General features: G+C 38.2%; 1 protein-coding gene across 9 annotated transcripts in view; it reads right to left on the minus strand.

Moving 5' to 3' along the window:
• dicer1 (dicer 1, ribonuclease type III) overlaps nt 1-18417 on the minus strand; it is a 207712-nt gene that overhangs the window by 103664 nt on the left and 85631 nt on the right. For 5 of the 9 annotated variants that reach the window (XR_009067182.1, XM_057859860.1, XM_057859862.1 and 2 more), the window contains exons 12-13: nt 10880-11034; nt 10670-10802 (exon numbers count right to left, since the gene is read on the minus strand). Coding sequence is in view for 6 of the 9 variants with exons in the window: in XM_057859860.1 (XP_057715843.1) it covers nt 10670-10802; nt 10880-11034 (288 nt within the window). In the remaining 3 variants the exon portion in view is untranslated. Of the gene's footprint in view, nt 1-1258; nt 1306-6197; nt 6365-10669; nt 10803-10879; nt 11035-15902; nt 17179-18417 lie in introns of those variants that run through there. The other 4 variants (XR_009067184.1, XR_009067183.1, XM_057859864.1 and 1 more) reach the window with 4 other exon arrangements.

The following is an 18417-nucleotide window of genomic DNA, read 5'->3' on the forward strand; positions in this document are numbered from 1 at the left end:
GTTTCTGACTGTTGGGTTAAAAACATTCGCATCACTGGACTGCTAAAGGTCATTTTGTAGGGCACTGGCAGTGCTTGCCTTGTTCTTTCTGGCACAAAGGAGCAGATATCTATCTTGCTGATGGTTTAAGGACCTTATATGGCCCTGTTCAGCTTTCCTAGAGTAACTACCTACTAAATTGCCTCCATGCTGTTGTGGTGAGAGACACCGCAAACCTTCCTTTAACAAGTATTGATGAGAAATCCTGGAGGAGTTGGACTACTTGTACAACCTCTTTAGCATCCGGCTAACGCCCCATGATATCGACAGAGATGTTGATCAATGCCAAATGAAAAATTGCAGCAGTAGAAAGTCAGTCAGTTAAAAAAAAAAAAAAAAAAAAAAAAAAAAAAAAAATCAGCCAAAAGAGACGAGGAAGGAAGAAAAGTATCTGTGGCCTCAACCGTGAAAATCATCCTTGTTTTGGGGATGGTGTCATTGTTGCCCCTCTGATTCACCTGTAATTGAGCCCATTCACAACCACCCCCTCTGTTGCTTAACTGACCAGATCAACAACCCAGTTTGACTGATAGGTTGCTACACTCTTTTTAAAAAGTGTTCCTCTACGTTTTTGCCAAAATAAAACAACTTTTACTTGATATTCTAATATTACAGTAATGTACATATAAACACCTACATACAGGGTGTCCCCCGAAAAAATATGCTCTCAGCAGTTAGTCACTAAACAGTCAATGGATTTTTTTGTAGACGAAACAATTGAATCAGTGATGGCAGCCAGAATAAACTTTGAAGGAAGGAAATTCATTTTCAAATGCTTCTGGAAGTATGAAAATGCAGTTCAAGAGTGTCAAAGTATCAGCTGCAAAAAGGTGTATTCGTTTTTTGGGACACCCTGTACAGACATATACAGTATATATTTAAATAAATACACATACATAGGCCTGTTCCGATAAGATGTTGTCTGCAATATTATTGATTATTGTGAGAAAAACATTCTTTAACCTCTAAAGAAGTGTGAATATACAGTGGTACCTCGACATACAAATTTAATTCTATCCAGGACCTGGTTTGTATGTCGAAAAGGTCATATGTCGATACGGAATTCCGCATAAGAATACATTATCATTCGATTAATTTGTTCCACAACCCAAAAACCTACAATAAATCCCCAAAAATGCTGTAGGTACAATTTACAAATAGTAATTACAAATAGCAAAACTAATACATTATAATAATAATAAAGTGTTTTCATTGTCACCTTAAGTTATAGAGACTGGCAAACGGAGGTCGGAGAAGACGGTGGCACTGGAGGTAGAAGAGGATACGGTGAGCTGTGTTCTGTCCAATTCAAAATTAGACAAATGTAATGCAATTATGAATAAATAAAAAATGAAAAAAAGGTTTTTTTATTGTCACCTTAACTTACTGGTGAACGAAGGTAGGAGGCGAGAGCGGGTGTGTTGGTAGAGGAAGATATGGTGAGTCATGTTCAGTCTAATTCCCGTTCCCTCACACGCAAACCACGTTCATACAAGAGCTGCAGTTATCGATTATTTAGGGAATCGATTAATCTATCCATTAGTTCGAATAATCGAGTAATCGGATTACAAACATTTAGTGCATTGCTGAATAAATTTTAGGATGTGTAAACAAAGTGTTTATGCTGGCAATAATAATCAATTTTGGCTTGCTAAGATTACCGTACACTTTCGAAAGAACATTAAATGCGAATACAACATTCCTGAATGTTTCTTCAAACTATGCAGAATTGCACTTTTATTTCGCAAGATCAGTAAATATATTTTAAACGATACCAAAAAAAAAATAAATGAAGACCAAAATACAAAAAAAAAAAACAATTGGCTAACTTGCACAGCAAAAGTCCTGTAGCTTAAATGCTATAAAATGGTAACGTTTTTAGGTTTTGTTTTTTTCTGAATGCTCTTAACTAGTGATGCAGATAATGAATTTTTCAACAGATACCGATAACCGATAATTTCCTCCTCATTCCAACCGATAATGTCAAGCCGATAATTCTATTAAAAGATTTATGTAAAATTTTGACGTATACACAAGAGAAAATATTACTGTGCAAAATAATATAATTTATTGCCCCCTTTTTAAACGTCAAATAAAAAAAGTAGTAGTAAATTCAACATCTAAATAATGACAGATTGTCTGACATTTTGTAACTGTAAATTTTTGGCAAGAATTACTTACAGAGTAAATACCCAAGTTGCACAAAAATGCCTTTGAAATTAAGCCATTCCTAACATATTATTAAGATGACATTACTACACTGCAAAAACACACCTCCTTAAAATTAGTCAATTTTAAGTGTGAATCTATTGGAAATAAGTGAAATTATCTGCCAGCGCTTCCAAGTGTATTTCACTTAGATTTTTTGGAAGAAAAATAGCTAGCTAAAAATAAGATTAACAGCCTTATTTGAAGCAATAAATGATTATACTTAATCCTAAAAAAAAACTTGTTTGTCAGAAATGTTCTTGATTCAAGAATATGTATGGTTCAAAGCATTATTTGAAAGCAATGTTTAAATTCAGAAGTGTTAATGAGTGCCAAAACGTTTTGATTATCTACTGTGACTACAGACATTTAAATAATTTGAAAAGTGATTGCTAATATTACATGCGTTGTTGCACACTGTGAAAAAATGATTAACTCAAAAGCGGGAGAGGTCATGTATCCATTGTACAGCGCTTTGTTTACATTTGCAGCACTCACGACACTTGCTTTACGGCAGCTCAGCTGATACACGGCAGTATTATTAGGCCGCAGTTGGAGCTCGCATCCCTGTGCGTGTACCTGAGTTTTGTTAAGCCGAAAATAACGGCAGCGTGGCTGCATTTATCCTTGTGTAAAAAAAAATATCCTCTCGCCTGTGCCCTTCAGTCCGTCCGGCCGGCCGCCAAATTGGCACCCGCGCCAGGCCTCTGTCTTGCTCGATGAGGGGAACCGGAGTGGCGGCGGCAGCTAAATTCGTAACAGATATCCGGCCGCCCCGGTCGGCTCGCCGTGGCATATTTGGGTCCTGGCTCTGCTCCGGACGGAGGCGCACGCCTCGCGTCCCGCACGGCGTAGGGGAACACTCGAGAAACCCGCCTCGCCCTAGGCGGCCTGCAAGGACTGGCCAGAGCGGCGGGCTCCGTCTGAAGACGGCTACTTGTCGACTATCGGTTTCGTGCCGGTGTTTAGCATTAGATAGAGTTTACCACTCACTTTGGGCAGAATGAGGACGCTTTTTTTCCGCTTCGTGAAACTTCTACAGTGCATGTTTTGCAGATGGCGAGAGCGTAGTTTTTTTTTTTACACAAATCCAGCCACGCGACAGCAGCCATTATCTCAAACTGTTTCTGTTGTGTAACTCCGCCTCCTCAACCCCTCCTCCCTCAGGAGCTTCAGAGAGAGGAGGGGTTGAGGAGGCAGCGGTGCTGAATTCTTCGGTTGCGCACATTTGGAGGCTAAATCAAGTATATTAAGTATATAGTATAATCTGATTGCATTATCGGTTGATTTTTTAAAAAATCTGGATTATCTGTGTGATGTCATAATGGCCAATATCGGCCAATATTTATCGGTAACCGATCTTTACCCTTAACGATTCGTTCGAACACATATTCACACAAAACACTGCTAAATATACTTCTAAACTAAATAACAAATGCATAAACAAACATATTAGCTCACACAAAAACTTAACTTATGATGGTCTTAACAGGGAGAAGCAGGATTCTACCATCGTACATAAAAAGTACTCAAGTACAAGTAAAAAAGTATCCATTGAAAAGAATACTCAAGTAAAGAGTAACATTGTGAGTAACGGCTCATTTTTGTTTTATTTTAAACTTTTTTTTTTTTTCTCAGCACATACAGTGGGGAGAACAAGTATTTGATACGCTGCCGATTTTGCTGGTTTTCCCACTCGCAAGCAATGTAGAGGTCTGTAATTTGTATCATAAGTTCTCTTCAACTGTGAGGGACGGAATCCAATACAAAAATCCATATTTTTAAATAATAAATTTTTATATACTGCATGAAATAAGTATTTGATAAATTACCAACTAGTACATATTTCGGCTCTTAGTTCTTTTTTGAGAACCCCTCCTGTTCTCCACTCATTGCCGGAAGTAACTGCACCTGTTTGAACTTGTTACCTGTATAAAAGACACCGATTCACATGCTCAAACAAACAAACAAACAAACAAACAAACAAACAAACTCCAACCTCTCCACAATGGCCAAGACCAAAGAGCTGTGTAAGGACATCAGGGATAAAATAATAGACCTGCACAAGGCTGGCTGGAAGCTGGCTACAGGAAAATAAGCAAGCAGCTTGGTGAGAAGGTAACAACTGTTGGAGCGATTATTAGAAAATGGAAGAAGTTCAAGTTGACGGTCAATCTGCCTTGTTCTGGGGCTCCATGCAAGATCTCACCTCGTGGGGCATCAATGATCATGAGGAAGGTGAGGGATCAGCCCAGAACTACACGGCGGGACCTGGTCAATGACCTGAAGAGAGCTGGAACCACAGTCTCGAAGAAAACCATCGGAAACACATTACGCCGTCATGGATTAAAATCCTACAGTGCACTCGCTGCTGAAGCCAGTGCATGTCCAGACATGTCTGAAGTTTGCCACTGACCATCTGGATGATCCAGAGGAGCAATGGGAGAAGGTCATGTGGAGACCAAAATTGAACTTTTTGGTCTAAACTCGGCTCGTCGTGTTTGGAGGAAAAAGAAGGATGAGTACAACCCCAAGAACACCATCCCAACTGTGAAACATGGAGGAGGAAACATCATTTTTTGGGGCTGCTTCTCTGCCAAGGGTACAGGACGACTGCACCGTATTGAGGGGAGGATGGATGGGGCTATGTATCGCCAGATCTTGGCTGACAACCTCCTTCCTTCAGTGAGAGCCCTGAAGATGGGTCGTGGCTGGGTCTTCCAGCATGACAACGACCCAAAGCACACAGCCAAGGCACCTAAAGAGGGGCTCCGTAAGAAGCATCTTAAGGTCCTGGAATGGCCTAGCCAGTCACCAGATCTGAACCCGATAGAAAATCTATGGAGGGAGCTGAAAGTCTGTGTTGCCCGGCAGCAGCCCCGAAACCTGAAGGCTCTGGAGAAGATCTGCATGGAGGAGTGGGCCAAAATCCCTGCTGCAGTGTGTGCAAACCTTGTCAAGGACTACAGGAAACGTTTGGTATCTGTAATAGCAAACAAAGGTTTCTGTACCAAATATTAAGTTCGATTTTTGTGATGTATCAAATACTTATTTCATGCAATTAAATGCAACTTCATTATTTAAAAATCATACAACGTGATTTTCTGTTTTTTTGTATTAGATTCCGTCCCTCACTGTTGAAGAGAACTTATGATACAAATTACAGGCCTCTACATGCTTTGCAAGTTGGAAAACCAGAAAAATCGGCAGTGTATCAAATACTTGTTCTCCCCACTGTACCTATCTGTATGGACTGTTATAATGATACTGTACAATGACCCATTACATAACCACATTTAGCCAAAGAAATACAAAAAAAAAAAAATTTAATCATAGAATTCTGGTGAGAAAAAAAAAAAAAAAGAAGCATTATTTGTCGAAAGACTGAGTGCACTCTCGCGGAGAAAATAGTTCCTAGTTTGATTAGTGAATACTGTAGTTCCTTCATAGTTACTATTTTGAAATTAAAAGGATCATATCATTTTTTCCGTGGTCAATCAGTGCCAAATAAAACTGGGAGAGAGGTTAAAAATCCGCTCTTTCGAGTCATGTTGAGGTCAGCCCTCTATGTCAAATACTTTATTTTTTACAGTGCTTTAAAGACGCCAAGTGATTGAATAGGCTGCCGTGATCATAGAATGGCAAGCTTGCGTCTGATTGGTGTAATGGAGTCATGTGATGATTGTTGGGACGTCTCATTGGTGAAATTAGTAGTGCTACTCTTTGCATCGCTGGCAAAAAAAGAAAATAATAAATCTAATATATAGACTAAAGAGGAAAAATATAACAACTCGTGTAGCCCAAAGTAGCGGAGTAAGAGTAGTGTTTTTTCTTCACAAATCTACTCAAGTAAAAAGTATAGCTTAGTAAAACTACTCTTAGAAGTACATTTTTCTCAAAAAGTTGCTCAAGTAAATGTAACGGAGTACGTGTAACCTGTGATTACCCACCTCTGGCACTAGCTCATTTTTTTCTATGATTTCTTCCATCATTTCAACTTCTTCTTGGGACCCATGATTTCTCCCACAAGAAAAACTGACGAGCTGCCCTCTTGCAACCAAAGTCCAAAGTCTCCAAAGTCCTTGAAAGAGTGGTAATTAAACAGCTCTGTCAGCACCTACAGGACAATAGTTTATTTGAACATTTCCAGTCTGGCTTTCGAGCTCATCATAGCACTGAAACTGCATTAGTTAAAGTAACTAACGACTTGTTACTTGCCGCTGATGTTGGATTAGTCTCGATCCTGGTTCTGTTGGACCTGAGTGCAGCCTTTGACACAATCGACTAGGCCTGAACGATATATCGTTTAAACATCGCCATCGCGATGTGCGCATGTGCAATAGTCCCATCGCAAGGACGTGCGATAGTTTCTAAATTTCATTTTTTTTAATCCACAAACGTTTGTTTTGAGGAAGGAGAGGGGAAAAAAGCGCACAGCTTCTCTTTCTCTCCAGCAAGTCATCGGCTCCTCCCCCTCCCCCTGCAACAGCGGAGTGGAGGGAGGAGGGGCCGAACAGCAGAGCGGAGGGAGGAGGGCCCGTTCTCAAAGTGAAAGCAAGCAATCAACACGTTGGAGGAGCAAGGAAGACTGTATCCAAAAGGAGTTTTGGAAGTATTTTGGCAAGAACAAGACTATAAGGGACAAAAAACAGCCCTGTCGACAGTGCCTCGCCATGGTTGCCTCAACAAGAAGTAATCTGTCAAACATGTGGGACCATTTAAAACGCAGGTATCTATGCATTCCTGCTACGAGCTCCCCATCAGAGGCTTTTTAGCACAGGTGGGAACATTGTTACGTGCCAACGTTCTTGTCTCAAGCCTGCTATAGTGGATAAACTAATAGTCTTGGCCAAAAACCTATGAGACCCAGTTGAGAATTGCTGAGCAAGGGAGGTGGACGATATGCAGACAAATACATAACACAGCTGAAGGAATGTCTTTTCTTCTTTTTATTCATGTGACAGCTATCAGGAAGGCAGGAAATTTGGGAGTTAAAATGGTTCTGTTAGTCATCACAGTTATTTGCAGTTATTCAGTTCAATTATTTACAAGTTCAATTGAGTTTGTTTCTTTTATATTTAAATTTATTGTAAACCGTATTTTTCAAATAACTATATATAGTACAGCTGCACATAAAGTTTTGATACTTAATATTTTTGTTGAAATATTTTTACAACTTTGTTGCCGTTTTGCAGTTTTATATTGTTATATTTTGTGTAAACAACTCAGGGGACTACTGCACTTGCATTTTTATTAGTCAGATTTAATATTTAAGTTCAAATATGTTGACAACTTTGTTGTTTAACTGAGGTTTTTATGTATTGTTATAGTTTGTGAACTCTTTTGTCATATTTAATATTTTTGTTCAAATATGTTGACAACTTTGTTGTTTTACTGAGGTTTTTATTTATTGTTATAGTTTGTGAACAACTCTTTTATTTGTCATATTTAATATTTTTGTTCAAATATGTTGACAACTTTGTTGTTATTTTACAGAAGTTTTTATTTATTGTTATATTTTGTCAAAAACTTAGGGGACTAATGCACCTGCTCTTTTATTTATCATTTAATGTATTTGCTGCTGTTGAAGTGTAAAATATTGTATTCAATAAATGATCTATTTTGTGCAGACATGACTTCCTGGATACCTTCATACAGAAATCTTCATCATTCACAAATTAAACGGTATTATATGAATACACTGTGGTCACGGTGTGTTATGTAAAGTATTTCCAAACAGCTATTCAAGTCATTTAGTGAAAATTTCTTTAAAAAAGATAGATCTTTTTTTTTTTAAATATTGCAATATAATATCGCAATATATTGCAAACCTAAAAAAAAATCGCAAGAATAGTTTTTTCCAATATCGTTCAGGCCTACAATCGACCATAATATCTTATTGCAGAGACTAGAATGTGACATAGGCATTAGAGGAGCAGCCCTCTGCTGGTTAAATCATATTTATCTAATAGGTAGCAGTTTGTCAATGTAAACCAGCAATCATCATCGTACTCTAGAGTTAGTTATGGTGTGCCGCAAGGATCGGTCCTCGGGCCCATCTTGTTTACGCTGTATATGCTTCCTCTAGGTAATATCATCAGAAAACATAGCATTAACTTTCATTGTTACGCTGACGACACACAACTGTATTTATCAATTAAACCTGAGCAGGTGAGGCAAGTGGAAAAACTAAGCTCCTGCGTCCGAGATATAAATACCTGGATGAGCACTAACCATCTTCTACTTCACCCTGAAAAGACAGAAGTCCTTATAATAGGCCCGAAAAGTGTGAGAGACTCTTTAGCTGCCCAGATAGTCACTCTGGACAATGTAAGTGTAGCCTCCAGCACAACAGTTAAAAACCTAGGAGTTTTATTTGACCCTGACTTATCATTTAAAGCACACATTAAACAAACCTGTAGAACGGCTTTCTTTCACCTGCGCAACATCGCCAAAATTAGAAATATTTTATCTAAAAGCGATGCAGAAAAATTAATTCACGCGTTCGTTACATCGAGATTGGATTACTGTAACTCCCTACTTGCAGCTTGTCCTAAAAGTTCTCTAAAAGGTCTTCAGCTTGTCCAAAACGCAGCAGCAAGACTTTTAACAGGAACCAATAGAAGAGAGCACATCACCACTGTGCTCCAGGCACTTCACTGGCTTCCAGTCGAGTTTAGAATTAAATTTAAAATACTCCTTCTTACATTTAAGACCATTAATGGGTTGGGGCCATCTTATCTCACCGATGCTCTGGTTCCATACCGCCCCAACAGAACACTCCGATCTCAGAATGCAGGTCTACTGGTAGTTCCCAGGTTTTCTAAAAGTACTGTCGGAGCTAGAGCCTTTAGCCACCAAGCCCCTGTTTTATGGAATCAGCTTCCAGCTAGTATTAAAGAAGCCGAGACAGTCTGCACATTTAAGATTAGATTAAAAACGTTCCTATTCGACAAAGCTTATGGTTAGGCTAGTTGAAGTCTGAGTAGACTCACAGTTTAGTCTAAGCTGCACTAGAAGCTATAATGCTGGGGGAAGTACAGCCACTGAGTTCTTTTTCTCACTCTACCTACCACTTGCCTTACTTTATTTCTATTTCCCAATGTTAATATCTAGTTGTCTAGTCTCTAGGGAGGGGCTATTTTTCAGCTGCAGCCTCCTGACTGTCCGGACCCCTGGCTGGATAGACGTCCTCGCTGCTTCCCCCGACTCATCTGGCTAGATGGACCTCTTCTTGCTCCTTTATTCCACTGTATTTTTACGGACTGTAACTTCGCCTGCTAATTCCCACTAGCAGTTCTGGGGTTCCTGTCTATCCGTCCTAGGAGTGGATCTCTCCTGACTGTGGTACTCCCCGAGGTTTCTCATTTTTCTCCCAATTGACTCTGGAGTTTTTGGAGTTTTTCCTTGCCGGCATGGAGGGTCTTAAGGATAGGGGATACCCAGGACTTGAACTGTATCTATTCATTTTTGTTGCTTCATTTCTGTAAAGCCCTTTGAGACATTGTTGTTGTGATTTAGGGCTATACAAATAAAATTGAATTGAATTAATTCCAACCTTGTTGTAAATCGTCATACAGTGTATTTCAAGCATGTCGTGTAATTTCAAGACAGATGACAAGTCAAATTTTATGTCGTAAGTCGAAAGAGTCTTATGTCGATGCGTTCGTATATCGAGGTACCACTGGATCATAATATGGCAAGTACACGCATTCAATTGCAATGAATGTTATATATACTGTATGTGTGTGTGTGTATATATATATATACATATATATATATACAGTACTGTGCAAAAGTTTTAGGCAGGACACCTGCCTAAAACCTTTGCACAGTACTGTATATTTTTATTATATTATGTATATACAGGATATACTGTATGTATATATTTTCCCTAAGTGGAAGCTTCCATGATCCTAATAAATTTAATAATTAAAAAAATATATATACAGTACAGTGCAAAAGTTTTAGGCAGGCGTCCTGCCTAAAACTTTTGCACAGTACTGTATATATTACATAAAACTATGACAAAATAATTATCAAAAGATTAAAAAAAAAACACCACAAAAAAAAACAAAAATAGACCCTTGCACTGTTAAGTTACTTGCACCAGGACTGCACTCTTTAAGAACACACTATTTTGTGCTACACAGTTGGTGTCGCCGAACACGTTTGTTACGTTCATGCCATTTGGCTCATCTTTGTAGTATGGATTGGAGGCAAAATATTCATAATAAAATAAAATAAAAAATAAAATTCAAAATAGCACAGTGAGCTCTCATGTCGCAGCATGTCGCGTCGCTAGACAACCGCTGCAAATGACAGACTTGGTTTTTATTTTATTGCTTATCGCAACAGGCTTATGCAGTATATCCATAGATTTGTTGACATGAATTCAATAGAGCAGTAGTTTATACCACACCTTAACAGGAACCCTGAGTGGGGAGTTGATGGGTAAATAGAGTGTGGACTGGAATCTTCCATCTTGCATCTCCCTAGTTTTACATTTGGGAGCCAAGTGGGTAAAGGGATCACTGGGCAGCCGAGCACAATATCTGAGTGATTTTAATAAAGTATTTTACTTTTTGGGGAACGGTTTTGATTTACAAACAATTCAAACGCAGAAGCATACCTGTTAATGTGTCCGATGGCCGTATTGATGGTAACCCGAGGACCTCCATCCTCCGATCGAAGCACGTACGGAGGAAGTATGTTGTCATCATCTAACACGTGCTCAATTTCAAACTCATCAACTTCTGCAGACTTGGAGCACTTGTTCCTCAAGATCTGCTTAGAATAAAAATGAAAACCTTATCATTCTAAAGATGTTGGGAGGGCACATTTTCAGATAGCTGCGTTTAGACCAGAAAATGCAGAGGACAGATGAGGTTCATTATGAATTGCTCTGCCACCCCGAACACTAGCTGTGAGTAACATTCTTTCACAGCCCGAAATTCAAAAAATTAGAGATGACAGGTAATCGACATTGTTTTGTGGCCACTTCATATTGTAGGCTGTACTGCATTTGCAACTGAAACAAGTTTTAATTACATAGTTTTGTTTTTTGTAACATTGTTGATATCCTAACATGACACATTGTATCGTGACTCTGGCATATCGACTTGTATCACGAGTATATAAGTTTATCGTCCCATCCCTAGTGTGCAAAGTGCAATATTAAAATGAAAGATAGCGAGAACCAAAAGTGTTATTTGCCATCTGGCATTTTTTTTTACCATGTGGCAAAATGATTTTGCCATGTGTTTTTTTTTTTTTTTTTTGCCAACGTGCAATGTTTTTTTTGGTATGTGGCATTTTTTGGGGTACATGGCATTTTTGCAGGTCATGCACGTCCAAATTTTCCATTCATTTTAAATGGCAGAAAAACGTGTGGCTGTGATTTTTGACCATCCACTTACCATTACAGTGCATTGACATTTAACTGGCACCCAAGTCAGGCTATGCCATTGACGACTATGCACGTCCAAATTTTCTATTCGTATTAAATGGCAAAATAACATGCCACATGGCAAAACCCATTTTGCCACATGGCAAAAAAATGCCACAAGGCAAAGAAAAAATGCCAGATGGCAAAATCCATTTTGCCATATGGCAAAAAAAAAAAAAAAAAAAAAAAAAAAGCCACATGGTAAAATCCATTTTGCCACGTGGCAAAAAAAAAAAAAAAAAAAAAAAAGCCTCATAGTAAAATCCATTTTGCCACATGGCAAATACCACTTTTCCACACCGGACAAGCACCTACAATGAAAATTTTAAACCCGCCCATCATTTCTCAGTAGGAAAACAAAATCGCAGGGTGTTCAAATACTTATTTTCTTCACTCTAGGTGTACTAATACTAAGGTTGTGGCATCTTTAAAAAGGCTTGAGGCTTTTATTCCTGCCAAAAGTGGATCAATATAGTACCAAGAAATTGGTGTGAATAAGTATGTAAATGTTACTTCTTAGTTCTTTCAAAAAATTTGACCCAATTGTTTTTTTTTTTAAACTTATTTAAGACTATGACGGCAACTGTCAAAACCCAATGCCAAAAACAACCTGCCTGACTGCCGCATAGGTATCTCCAAGAGGAAAACAATCTACTAACGTCAGTGTGTTAACAACAAGAATAATAAAGTGCTTGTGTAACATCTGTTTCCACCGATATTTATTTATTTATTCCACGGACAGCACTGAGTTTTCTGATGTGTTGTTTTGATTTGTGCACGCACTCAGCTAACCACCCTGCCTGGCCAGTACTCCAGTTGTCTTTCCAAGTGCCTGAAATACTGACATTTTATCAGCATGGATAGTTAGGTCTGATCGGTTCAAATGCACATTTTCTGGGACAAAAAAATAAAAGAACAAGCTTGTTGAATTAATGTGATTTAAAAAAAGGGCAATGCAATGGAAAATTGATCAGATCTTTAAGAGAAAGGAAAGATTTGAAGAGACGGATTTTATTTTCTCTGATGGGGAGGTTCAGAACATCATGTTAACCCTATGATGCCTGACCCCAGAAATAATGAATATTCTTTTTTTTTTTCAATTTGAAAGCTCTATGTGGTCTTTAAACGTAATAAAAAAAGATTTGGACATTTTTTAAAAATTTGTATCTATATGTTCTCTAATTTGTATCAAAAGACACATTAAGCATGTTGCATTATGCGGTTCTGTATTAAAACAAACCGTTTTTTTTTTTTTTTTTGTTACTGCAATGAGGTCCAGAAATATTTTTTTCAAATGTGACACAACTGACCGTATAGTTTATGTGCACTTTGGACTTTTTTTTTTCATGTACCTATGTAAGGCTATTTATTTCCTTATAATATAAAACAGTCAATGTTTGTATTATCTTCAAAATAAATTCCATTTCATTGTGCATAATATGTCATTTGTACTCATTTTGTCCATGTACAGTACTGTGCAAAAGTTTTAGGCAGGACACCTGCCGAAAACTTCTGCACAGTACTGTATATTTTTATTACATTATGTATATACAGGATATACTGTATGTATATATTTTCCCCAAGTGGAAGCTTCCATGATCCTAATAAATTTAATACTTAAAAAAAAATATATATACAGTACTGTGCAAAAGTTTTAGGCAGGTGTCCTGCCTAAAACTTTTGCACAGTACTGTATGTTCAGGGTTTCCCCTGCATAGAGAAGACTGCGGCGCACCGCCATATCATATTTAAAGCTTTTTTTTTGTTTGTTTTAAAGATGCATTTAATTTACAATTTGTATAATTAAACATGACATCTAAATGAATGCATTGGGCGGAAAACACTCAGGTGACTTGAACTTCTGCTCTGAGACCCCCAATTTGGCCAAATTTCAAAATTGTCGGATATGCACGTGTGATAAATCATTTGAAAGCTTAAAATCTCTATTTTCTGGAGGAAGAAACATTTTGAACAGGAGGGCATTTAAATCTTTTTTTTTTTTTGAAAGCAAAACTCTAACTGGAGGCGAGAGCACGCGAGAACAGAATTAAAGACGCCACAATTTTAACGAGATATTATCGCATACTTACCTCGTTTCGACCCAAAACCTCCATGTAGCATGTATCACCGAGTGTCAAAACACAACTGTGAATGTCCACAGTCGGATTTTTTTTTTTTTCATTTTATGGGTGAAACATGGTGATATAACAAGGGTCGCGATGCAGAAATCGCAGACAACAAAGGAGTGGTGCAAGTGAATAATTTTTTTAAGTTTTTTTTTTTTTTCCCCAAAACTAAATATCAAACTTAATATTAGACATCAATTAATGATTCTAAACTGAAAATGATGGACATTTTGAAAATTAAATTTAATTACTTACCTTTTTTTATGGCTAGGTTGAAACAAAAGCGGTTGCGCGACGTCTGTAAACGAGTTTTCAGGGTAAAACAGACAAATTCCAAAATAGTTCGGAGGCTTAGTGCGCCATGAATCTGCTATGGCAGCATATAGACATATTATTCTATCAAACACAACAGTTGTTTTGGCTCAAAACACAGCAGTTTCTTTTAAAGAGGAGTGCAAGAGCAGAAGGCTTTTTCAGCCTTGTCTTACGCACTACTCGCCGTGGGTCGTCTGAAATAGCAGGTCAAATACAATTGTTCCTTTACACGCTTTATTTTGGAAATCACATATCGGCTCTCCTGTTATGAGATTGCACCTGACATAACCGAAGCAAAGTTCGAAACAGGAGAAAAATCTACAGAAAGGTATTTCAAGTTAACAAATAAAGGTAATTCTGGTTTAATCCTATGATAACGACTGCAATATTAACATTTGACGTAAGTCACCAATTTTTTTTATGTGTCATAAACGTTACGGGAACGTTTAAGTTGTTTATGGCGTGTATTTGGCCCGAGTCGTTGTGTCCTAGCTTAACATGAGTTCGTTGCTGATTCGTCACTGGTTGTAATTTCAGATGAGTATTTTGGCAAAATTCCTGAGGACGAGGGTCAGGTAACAATAGGACTATTATTGTTGTGGTGATGTAGACAGTTAAGTTCTGAAATCTTTATTCAGCCAGCGAAACGTTTGGCTATTACACACACACATATACAGTGCTGCTCGAAAGTTTGTGAACCCCACAGCGATGGTCAGATTTTTTGTAAAAAAAACTAAAATAACCTTATTAAATGTTAAGTTATACCCAAATCCACAATACTGACATTCCAAATAATGGACTGAAACAAAAGAAATAGTTATATTGTCATTCTTTATTTAACACAAGTGGTTGATTTAAGAAAAACTCAGATATCATGTGTGCAAAAGTATGTGAACCCCTTCAGTTAATAGGATATTGCGCCTCCTTTTGCAGAGATTACCTCAACCAAACGGTTTCTGTAGTGACTAATCAGCCTCTCACATCTACTTTGGGGGATTTTTGCCCATTCTTCCTTGCAGAACGCAGTCAGTTGAGAGAGGTTTGATGGGCGTCTGGCATGAACTGCTCGCTTCAGGTCCCGCCACAGCATTTCAATGGGATTTAGGTCAGGACTTTGACTGGGCCAGTCCAGAACACGAATCTTCTTCTTTTTCAGCCATTCCTTGGTTGTATTGCTGGAATGCTTTGGATCATTATCATGTTGCATGATCCACCTTCTGCCAAGCTTTAACTTCAAAACAGACGGCGTCAGGTTATGTTCTAGGATTTGACAATATTCCTCAGAATTCATGATTCCCTGGACTATGTGGAGTTGTCCAGGTCCTGAGGATGAAAAGCAAGCCCAGATCTTGACATTCCCACCTCCATGCTTCACTGTTGGGAGAAGGTTCTTTTGGTGGTATGCAGTGTTGACTTTTCGCCAGACATGGCGGTTTTGGTTGTGACCAAACAGTTCAATTTTGCACCTACATCAGTTGATGAAAACTCTTTTTAATTTAGTCTCGACAACACAACTGTTAAAAAAACAAAAAAAACCTACTGAATTGATTGATTAGGAAATCAGGTTGAAATAATAGAAAATTCCAAAATGTTGAGGGGGTTCACAAACTTTTGAGCAGCACTGTATATATATATATATATATATATATATATATATATATATATATATACAGGACACCTGCCTAAAACTTTTGCACTGTACTGTATATATATTTTTTTAATTATTAAATTTATTAGGATCATGGAAGCTTCCACTTGCGAAAAATATATACATACAGTATATCCTGTATATACATAATATAATAAAAATATACAGTACTGTGTATATATATATATACACACACATATATATATATATATACACACACACAGGGGTGCACATAAGTGGGCCGCATGTCAAAATGTCAAAGAGGCACGCCCCACTGAGTAATTATTTCCGTGTTCCCCCACTCCCGTCAAAAGACAGACAGACGACAGAGACGTCACCGGAGCTACCGAAAAAAAAAGACTTTTGCTGAAAAGTGGCTGCAGGAGTTACCATGGCTAGAAGCAAATGATGCTCGCATGGAAATGTGGTGCAAAACTTGCCGTGAGGATCCCAATATCGCTGATAAGAGCAGCGCATTTTATGTAGGGTCAAAGAATTTCAGCCATCCAAACTTTGAAAAGCACGAAAAAAACAGGGAGCATGTGGCAATTAAGCAATCGATCGATGTCAGACAGGACTCAACTCGCCCTCTGGACAAGTGGCGGAATAAAGTTAATGAAGAACAGTGCCATGCACTGACAAACGTGTTTTTGCTCGCATTTTACAAAGCTAAACATGGGAGGACATCCCACTTTTACAAAAGCTTGGAGTTAATGTGGGAGCCGCATATGAATGCCCTTTATTTTGAATGAGTGATTATATGTTTATTTCTTTACATTTCACTTCAAAGTAATGGCAATTTTGTTGTGCCAGTTGATGTTAATCAAGCGTTAATTGTTAATATAATTAATTAAAGGTAATTGGCACTAAGCAAAGCTTGTCATAATTTTATCGCATCAGGCGGGTTGGCTCTCAAGCTCAATGAGGACCAAGTCACAGGTCCTCCTCTGAGAACCTGGGAAAAAAAAATATGTGCACCCCTGTGTTTATATGTATATACAGTATATACTGTATATATACGTATTATATTGCCAACCGTCACTTGAAAAACCGCATTCAGAAACAAAAGGTTTCAAGAGACGTGCGAATTGAGACGGCGTGAAGGAAGGAGGAATCTGGAGACTGAGATCTTGAAAGTGCACAGAGAAGTCACCAAGAAAAAAAAAAAAAAAAAAAGCAAACATGGCAAATTTGCATTGAAATAAGTATTTTTCATCTCATTTGAAACAAATAATTATTTTATATTAGTTTGCACGAGGGAATAATTATAAAACAATCAGAAAAGTATCTACTACAAAGACACTTGGTACATAAAGGGTTAATTCCGATTTACACGGATATCCAGATTACGTCGCCAGCATAGGAACGGAACTCGTTCGTAACCCGGGGACTACCTGTAAACAAATATAATTTGTAGTAAGGCTGTCACTTAACTATATAATTACACCTGCCCCTCCCGCACAATCCACCACCCACCCACCCACACACACAGTCACCTCCAAAAGTATTGGAATGACAAGTTTGTTTTTGTTATATACAGAAGACATTTGTGTTTCAGATTTGATGAACACGACACAAAAGAATTCCAGCTGTCATTCTGTTGTTACATCAAAATCCGTGAAACAACCCAGGAGAGATGACCTGTTCTGTAAACCCAGTCCCTTTTCAAGTGAGCAAAAGTATTGGAATATGTGACTGATAGGTGTTTCTAGTTACCCAGGTGTTGCCTTTTTGATCGGGTTTATTGTACTGGTTTACTAAGCAAAAACAACAAAAAAAGTCAGCCCAGGTTAACAACAGCAAAATCAGCAAACAACAGCAAAAAAAATTAAACAACAAAAGCCTAACTGAAGATGAGAGCATGCGAAAGCATGATTAAAGATGCCATGATTTTAACGAGATATTGTCGTGTACTGTCCTTGTTTCAATCCAAGTACTCCATGTAGCATGTAACCATCGAGTGTCAAGACACAGATGTGAATGGCCACAGCCGGATTTGGGGGGGGGAGTGTATGGGTGACACTGTAATATAACAAGGGTCGCGATGCAGAAATTGCAGACATCAAGGAGTAATCGAGATTTTCATATACAGTGTCCTCCATAATTATGGGCACCCCGGGTTAAGATGTGTTTTTTAAGCTTCTAATATTTTTTTTTATTCAAATAATATGGGACCTTAATGGAAAAAAAGAGAAAAATCCAACCTTCAATACAAGTGCATTTATTCAGTGGGGAAAAATCTTACATAAAGAAATAATTATTTGACATCAAATAATGTGTGCCACAATTATTAGCCCCCCTGGTGTTAATACTTTGTACAACCCCCTTCTGCCAACAAAACAAGGTCTGGGGACTGAGATGGCCATGGGAGGAGCTTGATTTTGTGTCTGGTGAACCATTTCTGTGTAGAATTAACCATATGTTTAGGGTCATTGTCTTGCTGAAATACCCAGTGACGACCCATCTTCAGCTTTCGGGAAGAGGGCAACAGATTTTGATTTAAAATGTCCTGGTATTTCAAAGCATTCATGATGCCATGCACCCTAACAAGGTTCCCAGGGCCCTTTGAAGCGAAACAGCCCCACAGCGTCACTGACCCACCCCCATACTTCACAGTGGGTATGAGGTGCTTT

The sequence above is a fragment of the Corythoichthys intestinalis genome, chromosome 15, assembly GCF_030265065.1.
Source record: "Corythoichthys intestinalis isolate RoL2023-P3 chromosome 15, ASM3026506v1, whole genome shotgun sequence".
Lineage (NCBI taxonomy): Eukaryota > Metazoa > Chordata > Actinopteri > Syngnathiformes > Syngnathidae > Corythoichthys > Corythoichthys intestinalis.